The sequence below is a fragment of the Meriones unguiculatus genome, chromosome 10 (assembly GCF_030254825.1).
Source record: "Meriones unguiculatus strain TT.TT164.6M chromosome 10, Bangor_MerUng_6.1, whole genome shotgun sequence".
Lineage (NCBI taxonomy): Eukaryota > Metazoa > Chordata > Mammalia > Rodentia > Muridae > Meriones > Meriones unguiculatus.
In genome coordinates this window covers 112,114,988-112,125,144 of record NC_083358.1, presented here as the reverse complement: position 1 = coordinate 112,125,144, position 10,157 = coordinate 112,114,988, and the positions used below count along the sequence as shown (strand labels likewise).

At 43.5% G+C, this 10,157-nt stretch overlaps 1 protein-coding gene across 1 annotated transcript; it reads left to right on the top strand.

Moving 5' to 3' along the window:
- The first annotated feature begins 9,076 nt into the window (after positions 1-9,076).
- Positions 9,077-10,157, top strand: LOC132657097 (speckle-type POZ protein-like). Its single transcript, XM_060393318.1, is given in 2 exon segments — positions 9,077-9,385; positions 9,387-10,157. Coding segments are annotated over 2 exon segments (1,080 nt in total).

Sequence of the window (10,157 nt, the reverse complement as noted above, 5' to 3'; positions counted from 1 at the left end):
ATATATCAAAAAAAGGCTCAAGTACACAAAAAGGACATTTGCTCAACCATGTTTGGAGCAGCTTTATTTGTAATAGCCAGAAGCTGGAAACAACCCAGATGCCCCTCAACTGAAGAATGGATGCAGAAATTGTGGTACATCTATACAATGGAATACTACTCAGCAATGAAAAACAAGGAAATCATGAAATTTGCAGGTAAATGGTTGGACCTGTAAAGGATCATCTTGAGTGAGTTGTCCCAGAAGCAAAAAGACACACACGGTATATACTCACTCATATAGACATACAACATTGGACAAACCCACCAAAATCTATGTATCTAAAGAAACCAAGCAAGAGAGAGGACCCTAACTAAAATGTTCAATCCCCACCTGGAAGGCAAAGAGGATGGACATCAGAAAATAGGAAACAACCTAGAAACCTGCTACAGGGCGCCTCTGAAAGCCAGAAGAAAAAAATCAGGAAACAAACTAGGAACATACCACAGAGGGCCTCTGAAAGCCTCTCCCCTGCAGACTATCAAAGCAGATGCTGAGCCTGATGGCCAACTCTCGGGCAGAGTGCATGGAATTTTATGTAAGGAGTGGGAAATAGTAAGAGCTGGAGAGGACAGGAACTCCACAAGGAGAGCAACAGAACAAGAAAATTTGAACACAGGGAACTTCCCAGAGACTCATACTCCAACCAAGGACTATTCATGGAGGTAACCTAGAACCTATTCAGAGATGTAGCCAATAGCAGTTCAGTGTCCAAGTGGGTTACCTAGTAATGGGAAGAGGGACTGCCTCTGACATAATCTGATTGGCCTGCTCTTTGATCACCTCCCCCTGAGGGGGAGCAGCTCTACCAGGCCACAGAAGAGGACAATGCAGCCACTTTTGACGAGAACTTATAGACTAAGGTCAGAAAGGATAGGAGAACCTCCCCTATCAGTGGACTTGGGGAGGCACATGCATGGAGAAATGGGAGGGAAGGTGGGATCGGGAGGGGAGGAGGGAGGGGCATATGGGGGATACAAAATTAATAAAGTGTAATTAATAAAAAAAGATTCTTATGAGTATAAAGAAAATCTAGGTGAAATTAAGTTCAAGTTTTCAGGCTCTGTCTTCCAATGATTATGTCTCTGCTGTTTCATTTCTCAAACTTTGTATACTTTGCTACCAGGACACTCTGTAAAGTCCCCCAACTGTAGAACCAATAAAATTAAAGGTCAGTTAGAAAACTTTGTCTAGCTAATCAAACTGCTGTAATGTTGGCCTCCGCTTGCTATCTGGTTTTTACCTAATTGTGTTTTATTTCCTACGCCTGGTTACAGTCTTGTTGCCTGGTTGTTATTTGGCTGCAGTTTTGTTTCGTTTTGTTTTGTTTTATTTTGTTTTAATAAAAAGCCTGCCTTAGGTGCAGACCAGGGTCAGAGTTAAGCTCCCCCTCCCCCCCAAAAAAGAGTTAGCCTGGGTGACTCCATTTTGAAATGAAGAGCCTTCTTGACTGGGAGCTGAACTCAGGTACCAGGAAATATCACAGAATGAACACTGAATACAAGTTAGCTCTGCTAGCAATGGCCTCCAGGAAATATCCCAAAATAAATGTTTAGTAAAGAATAGAGACAATCTCCCTGGCAATAATTAATGAGAATTGTTTGGGAAAATTCTCCCCAATGTTTCAGATGTAGTTTAGAAGAATGGAAATTGTGATTATGTAAACAGTCCCCTCTCCCCTATGGCTTTTACCAAATCCTGTAAAGTCAAGGCATGAAGCCACCTGCTTTCTGTCATGGAAACAGGTGCCCCCCCCCTGCTTGTAATCTTTCCCTTTAAAACCCTGCTCACTCAGAGCTCGGGGTCCCATAGCACTCCTCTACTGTTGTGTCTGTGAGACTTGGGTAAGGGTTTGATTTCTATCCTAATAAAGCTCTCTTTATGAGTTTTATCCTGGTGGTCTCTGAGGGTCCTTTGATACTGGCATTACATTGGTTCTCTGACTGAGTACCATAAGGACCTCTAGGACCCCTGACCGGAAAGCGTAGTCCTTCAGGTAAATGTTTTGTGTTGTCTGTCTGTCTTAAGTTTTTTGTTATATGGTTTTGGTTAACCTTCAGTCAGGACACAGAGTATGGCTTGGGGGAGACACTCAGGTGGCCATCTGCTCGTTAGGGCATCAGAGACGTCTCATCCTCTCATCAGTAATCAGTTTATCCATCCAGAACTTCTGTGGCAGGGCAGCTAAATTGGGGAGAAGTTTTAGCCTTTCTGGAACTTCTGTGGCACAGAAGTCCAGGAAAAGCTAGGTTTTTGGTTTTACTTCATTTCTGTATGTGATTAATTTTCCTTTGCTTGGTGTTGTGCCAGGAGTTACTGTTTCATTTCTGTGATTGTTTGTGGTCTCATGTTTTCCTCAAAGTACTTGGTTCAATTTCTGTTTGAAGCCATAGCTCTTTTCACTTCTGTGATTTCAGTTTTGTCCCAGGATATTAGCCCAGGTACAGGCTGTGATTTATTGTCTTTAGTTTTGCTTTTGCCCAAAATGGCTGGCTCCTTTTTTCTGTCATTTACTGTTTGTTAAAATTGTCCTATTTTTTTCCCTTTCATTCTCTTGAATTCTTCTGATGAAGAGACTGACTGACATTATGGGACAGAATACTTCCAAACCCCTTGACTAGGTTCTGACTCATTTTGGTGAGGTTAAGATCAGAGCTCATGGTCTTTCAGTTGATGTGAAGAAAGGAAAAAATGATGACTTTTTGCAGCTCAGAATGGCCCACTTTCAATGTGGGCTGGCCGCCAGCAGGAACTTTCCACCTTCCCATCTTCCTTGCAGTTGGAAATAGTCTTTCAAAAAGCGTGTGAGCAACCAGATCAAGTGCCCTGTACTGTAATTTGGAAGGATCTAGTGATTTATCCACCTCCATGGATCAGGTCCTTTCTGACCCTCACTAACAATCCTCTTTACACAGGCTCTCTGAATCTAGAGGTCATTGCCCTGGCTCCCTTGTCCCTCATCACCCCCCACCACACCACACTTTACTCTGTTTTGCAGGACAGGACTCCCAAGGAAATAATTTTTCCACCCCCTCCATAAATATTTCCTCCCACTCCCCAGCAGGCTACAGTCCATTTATCCAGGTTGGAACCAGTAACTGGCCCAGCGCCAAGGACCCAGAGCTGTCGGGCATCCTCTCCCTCTGGGGAAACCAGATAACTGGAGAACTCAGAATTCCAGGTTCTCTGACACTTCTAGGGATTTGATTGATCTCTTTGAAACTGTTCTTTTTACCCACCAGCCCACCTGGGTTGATTGTCAGCAGTTTTTAAAAGTTTTGTCTGCCATAGAGGAGAGAAGACATAGTATTTCAGGAGCACACAAAAATGTCCCAGACACTGCAGGAGTCCCAACCACTTTCCCTACAAGAGGCCCAATTGGGATTCCAACAAGGCTGCAGATAGGGATCATCTCCTACTCTACCAGCAGACTCTACTGGCACGTCTCAAGGTGGCCACAAGATGTCCTACTAATTTGGCCAAGGTGCATGATGTCAGATAGGGGACAGATGAAAGTCCAGCTGCCTTTCATGAAAGGATTAAGGAAGCCTTCCGCAGGTATACACATATAGATCCAGAGAAGCCTGGACATATAGGTACAGTTGCTTAGGCTTTCATTAATCAGTCTTCTCCAGACCAGAATCTGGCAAAGATCTTACTGGCCAACAATATTCCAAACCCTAGAGATCAGCAAAACGTCAATGATAAAGAATCCAAAGGATGACACAGACCACCACTGCGTAAGAACCATTGTGCACATTGCAAGGAAGAAGGTCTCTGGTTTAGAGAATGTTCCAAGAGGGCACCCAGGTCCCAGAGTAAGGTCCTGGGGTCCAAGAGCCCCTAAATATGATTGACATAAGATGCAAATTGGAGATTGCATTGTGCATATAGGTCCCAATTTCAGGAGAGATAGAGAAAATAAATAAAACATTAAAAGAGACCTTAACTAAATGGACCTTGGAGACTCGCTCTAACTGGGTGATGCTCCTCCCCTTTGCCCTTTATAGAGGTAAGAATTCTCCTTTCCGACTCTAACTATCAGTGTTTTCAAAGCAAAGACTCATGACCAAACCTTTGGCAGAGTACAGGGAATCATAAGAAAGAAGGGTAGTTAGTTTGATGGGGAAAGGATAGGAGCTCCACAAGGACCAAATATATCTGGGCACAGGGTCTTTTCTGAGACTGACATTCAACCAAGGACCATGTATGGATATAACCTAGAACCTCCACTCAGATGTAGCCTGTGGTATCTCAGTAACCAATTGGTTTCCCAAAGTGAGGGGAACAGGGACTATTTCTAACAGGAACTCAATGATTGGCTCTTTGGTCTCCCCACCCCCGAAGGGAGGAACAGTCCTGTTAGGCCACAGAGGAGGGCTTTGCAGCCAGTCCTGAAGATACCTGATAAAACAGGATCAGATGAATGGGGAGGAGGTCCCCCCTATCAGTGGACTTGGAAAGGGGCACGGTGGAGATGAGGGAGGGACTGGGAGGGAATGAGGGATCGGGACACGGCTGGGATACAGAGTTAATAAAATGTAACTGATAAAAAAAATTATTCTCCTTTCCATCTCGGGTTAACTCCCTTTGAGATTATATGTGGGATGCAAGACCTTATATTACCCAACCTTAAGGCTGCTACTACTTTTGGCTGGAGGTCAGGAGCTACTCAGAAGAAAGATTGAGGCCATCTGGGTTGGTTGCTAAGAAACACTATCTCGAAGACAAGGGTCTGGTCCTTCTTTTTGCTGAGTGAAGGTCATTGTATATCTGTCCTCACAGATAAGGTCATATTTCTCCATTCTCAGGAAAGGTACTGAGGGGCTTTAGCTTAACCTGAAACTAAAACTCAAAACAATAGGCTTTAGAAGATATACAGGTTACAAAGTTAGTCTAACCCTTTCAGTACTGCAATACTGGATGTACAAATCCAGAATTATAACAGCTTAAAGGCAGAATCTTTTGCTTATGGTCATTTTTGCATCATACATGCTTAACAAGTTGTTAGGATATATTAGACAAAGACTAGGGATTATATAGTTGATGGTAATTAGAATCCAGTACTGCCTGTTAGAAGCAAACCATTGTCTGTAAGAGCCCAAGATTGGCCTCTTTATTTACAAGAAAAGGGGGGAATGAAGAGTTTAAGTTAGCCCGAGTGACTCCATTTTGAAATGTGGAAGCTTCTTGACTGTAAGCTGAACTCAGGTACCAGGAAATACTACAGAATGTTCACCTGGCAGAAAACAAAGTTAGCTCTTCTAGCAATGGCTTTCAGGAAATATCACAGAATGAATGTTTAGTGTAAAATAGAGACAATCTCCCTGGCAGTAATTAATGAGAATTGTTTGGGAAAATTCTCCCCAACGTTTAAGATGTACTTTTGAAGAATGGTAATTGTGATTATGCGAACAGTCACCTCTACCCTATAGCTTATACCCAATTCTGTAATATCAAGGCATGAACCCACCTGCTTTCTGTCATGAAAACAGGTACACCCTGCTTGCTATCATGGAAAACCCCTGCTTGCAATCTTTCCCTTTAAAAACTCTGCTCACTATTACAAATAAAGCTGCTACAAACATGGTTGAGCAAATGTCCTTTTAGTGTACTTGAGCCTCTTTTGGATATATGCCCAGGAGTGGTACGGTTGGATCTTGAGGAAGCGCTATTCCTAGTTGTCTGAAAAAGCACCAGATTGATTTCCAGAGTGGTTGTACAAGTTTACATTCCCACCAGCAGTGGAGAAGGGTTCTCCTTTCTCCACAACCTCTCCAGCATGTGTTGTCACTTGAGTTTTTGATCTTGGCCATTCTCATGGGTGTAAGGTGAAATCTCAGGGTTGTTTTGACTTGCATTTCCCTAATGGCTAGTGAGGTTGAGCATTTCTTTAAGTGCTTCTCTGTCATTCGGTATTCCTCTACAGAGAATTCTCTGTTTAGCTCTGTTCCCCATTTTTTAAGTGGATTACTTGGTTTGCTGCTTTTCAGCTTCTTTAGTTCTTTATATATACTGGATGTGAGTCCTCTGTCAGATAAAGGGTTGGTGAAGATTCTTTCGCAATCTTTAGGCGGTTGCTTTGTTTTGATGACGGTGTCCTTTGCTTTGCAGAAGCTTTTCATTTTCATGAGGTCCCATTTATTGATTGTTGCTCTTAGAGCCTGTGCTGTTGGTGTTCTGTTCAGGAAGTTTTCTCCTGTACCAATGAGTTCTACGGTATTTCCCACTTTTTTTTCAAGCCAATTTAATGTGCCTGGTTTTATGTTGAGGTCTTTGATCCACTTGGACTTCAGTTTTGTGCAGGGTGATAAGTATGGATCTATTTTCATTTTTCTACATGTAGACATCCAGTAGCCAGAAGCTGGAAACAACCCAGATGCCCCTCAACTGAAGAATGGATGCAAAAATTCTGGTACATCTACACAATGGAATATTACTCAGCAATGAAAATTAAGGAAATCATGAAATTTGCAGGTAAATGGTGGGATCTGGAAAGGATCATCCTGAGTGAGTTGTCTCAGAAGCAAAAAGACACACATGATATATACTCACTCATATAGACATACAACATAGGACAAACCCACTAAAACCTGTGCATCTAAAGAAACTAAGCAAGAGAGAGGACCCTAACTAAAATGTCCAATCCCCATCCGGAAAGGCAAAGAGGAAGAAGAAGAAGAAAACAGGAAACAACCTAGGAACCTACCACAGAGGGCCTCTGAAAGCCTCTGCCCTACAGACTATCAAAGCAGAGGCTGAGCCTGATGGGCAACTGTTGGGCAGAGTGAGTGGAATTTTAGGTAAGAACTGGGAAATAGTAAGAGCTGGAGAGGACAGGAACTCCACAAGGAGAACAACAGAACAAGAAAATTTGAACACAGGGACCTTCCCAGAGACTCATACTCCAACCAAGGACTATTCATAGATATAACCCAGAACCCCTGCACAGGGCAGTTCAGAGTCCAATTGGGTTACATAGTAATGTGAAGAGGAACTGCCTCTGACATAATCTGATTGGCCTGCTCTTTGATCACCTCCCCCTGGGGGGGGGGAGCAGCCTTACCAGGCCATAGTAGAGGATGCAGCCACATTTGATGTGAACTGATGGACTAAGATCAGAAAGGAGAGGAGAACCTCCCCTATCAGTGGACTTGGGGAGTGGCATGCATGCAGGGGGAGGAGGAAGGGTGGGGTTGGGAGGGGAGGAGAGAGGGGCTTATGGGGGGATGCAGAATGAATAAAGTGTAATTGATGAAAAAAAAAAAACTCTGCTCACTCAGAGCTCAGGGTCCGAGTCCTCTGCTGCTGCATCAGTGAGAGCTGGGTCCCGAATTTGATCGCTCTCCTAATAAAGCTGTCTTTCATGGACTCATTGCATGGTGGACTCTGAGTTTCCCGTGATCGTGGTATTACAACCTGAATTCCTTTTGTCAGTCACTCCTCAAAGAGAACTATCCCACAAAGAGCACCTTCCCCTTTCTGGGAACTGCTGAGCTGATTGAATCACAGAAACTATTTCTGTGTTCTCTAGGCTTAGTGAGTCTCTCCAAGATGTGAAGAACTGAGAAGAGAAAAGAGATGTAGAGAGCATTTACACATCTCTTTACATAATGGGAAACACCACAAAGCACAATCCTGGGTACTGTTGACTATATGCTGCACCCTTGGAAACCTGAATAATCTTTGGAAACCTGCATAATCTCTCAGTACTAAAGCCTAGCAGAGCAAGCATGGCAGTTCTAAGGTTGAAAGGACAGAATTCACCAGTGGAGGATGCAGAACATGAGGTATTGAATATCTGAATTCTATGATTGAATAGAGAAAACTTTAGGATATTCATAAACCACACCCTCAAGTAGAGCTGGGCAAATATTTCCAAGGAGGATTCTCTGAAAGAAAAGTATAAGACCAGCAACAAAACTGGAAGGAGCCATCACACAGACTGCTGGTCTGTTTGGAATAAAAGGCAGAAAGAACCCCACATTCACATCTTCCTGGCTCTGCTTCCTGCACAGCATATACAAGGTCTTCCTCCTGTCCTCCATGATGTGAACACTCAGACCCCTTACAAGACAGAGACAACACCTTTCCCTGTCTCTGGCAGGGATGAGTGTAACACAATCACAAAGGTAAACAGTAGCTGGACAGATACTGACTTCATCCTTTTTTAAGGAACATACATCATGGTAAGCCCAACACACTTTGATGTCCATTTCCCCCCCTCCCAATCGGAAAAATTCTGGAACTTAGTAAAGTTCAAACTGGGAGAGCACATCTACTAGAAATTTTTTGCTTATGATGAAGTAGGCAGACCCAGTTCAAATACAGACTTTTGAGGTAGGAAAAACACACACCATTAATCCAGGTTTTCTAGCTAGAAGACACACCTCTAATTAGGCCACGCCTTCTGCCATAAGCCTATATAAGCACATGGAAGAGAGAAACCTTGGTTCTTTGCCTGCTTGACCTCAACTTGACAGGAAGTGGATCACTTCACCAGCATTAGAGCCTACTTATTCAGGAGTACAGCATACACTGAAGACCACCTGAGACTTCTAGCCTTGTGGATCAAGTGAGTACTGGCTTCAACCATGATTAGATTAGCTGAACTGCAGCCTGTAAGTCATTGTCAAAATTCCACTTTCTGCATATATAGAAAAAAGTTCCTTCTGTTCATTGCTACTCTAGAGGACCCTGACTAATACAGCACATGTAAATGAGAGGCTCTAAAATTTTCCACTCTTCAGAAGTTGGATATGATAGCACGAACTAGATACCATTGACTTAAAAGTCAACACACACACAATTTAGAAGTGGCTAGTAACTGGTGCTAACTTCACTGACTAATATTCAAATCTAGATAAATATTTTCAGAGAGATACATATGTACAAAATTATAGAATAGAGAACGTATTTGAAAGTAAATTTTAATAATTATCTATAGTTGTGTACTGCTGGCTGAGGAGAAAATAATGCTAGCTCTCTCTTTTTTTTCTTTTGATCCAGTTTAATTTCTAAACTACCTACAGCAGAAATGACAGAGGACCTGGCAGCTGAGAGCTGGGGCTCCACACATATCACCATCAAGACATTTTCCTACAAGTGGACAATCATTAACTTCCATTTTTCTCTGGAGGGATTGAGCGAAGCCATTAGCAGTCCAGTTTTCTCATCAGAAGCCAATGACCGAAGAAAATGGTGTTTGAAATTATACCAGAATGGGTTTGATGAAGAAAGCAGAGATTACCTTTCAGTTTACCTGGCATTGCTCAGCTGTCCAAAGAGCCCCACTTGGGCAAAGTTCCAGTTTTGGATCTTAGATGAGAATGGGGAGAAAAGAGCCAAATGTGGAGAGCCAAAATGTGAAGGGTTTCCTGCCATACCAACACTGGGGATTCAAAAAGTTCATCCCTCGAGAGTTCCTCCTGTCCCAGGCCCAATGGCTACTACCTGATGGCAGGCTCACACTCTTTTGCAAGGTGAGTATGGGCCAAGATGTCATCAGCCTTTCTCGACAGACATCTGTTATCAAGATTCCAAGATGCTCTTTGACAGATGAGCTGGGAGCACTGTGGGAGAATTCCCTCTTCACAGACTGCTGCCTCTTGGTATCTGGTCAGGAATTCAGGGCTCACAAGGCCATCTTAGCAGCTCGCTCTCCAGTTTTCAGAGCCATGTTTCAACATGACATGGAGGAGAGGCGAAAGAACAGAGTTGAGATCAAGGACCTGGAGCCTCAAGTCTTCAAGGAGATGATGGGCTTCATTTACACGGGGAAGGCACCAAACCTCCACACCATGGCCACTGGTGTGCTGGCAGCTGCTGACAGGTATGGCCTGGAGGGCTTGAAAGTCATGTGTGAGGATGCCCTCTGTAGAGACCTCTGTGTGGAGAATGCCTCTCACACTCTCATCCTGGCTGACCTCCACAGTGCAGAGCAGCTGAAAATGCAGGCACTGGATTTCATTACACTTCATGCTTCTGAGATTTCTGAGACCTTGGGTTGGAAAGTCTTGGTGGATTTCCATCCCCACTTGCTGGCTGAAGCATTACATGCCCTGGAATCTGCACAGAAGCCTTTCCTGGAATCCCCTCTCAAACGCCTGAAGAGATAG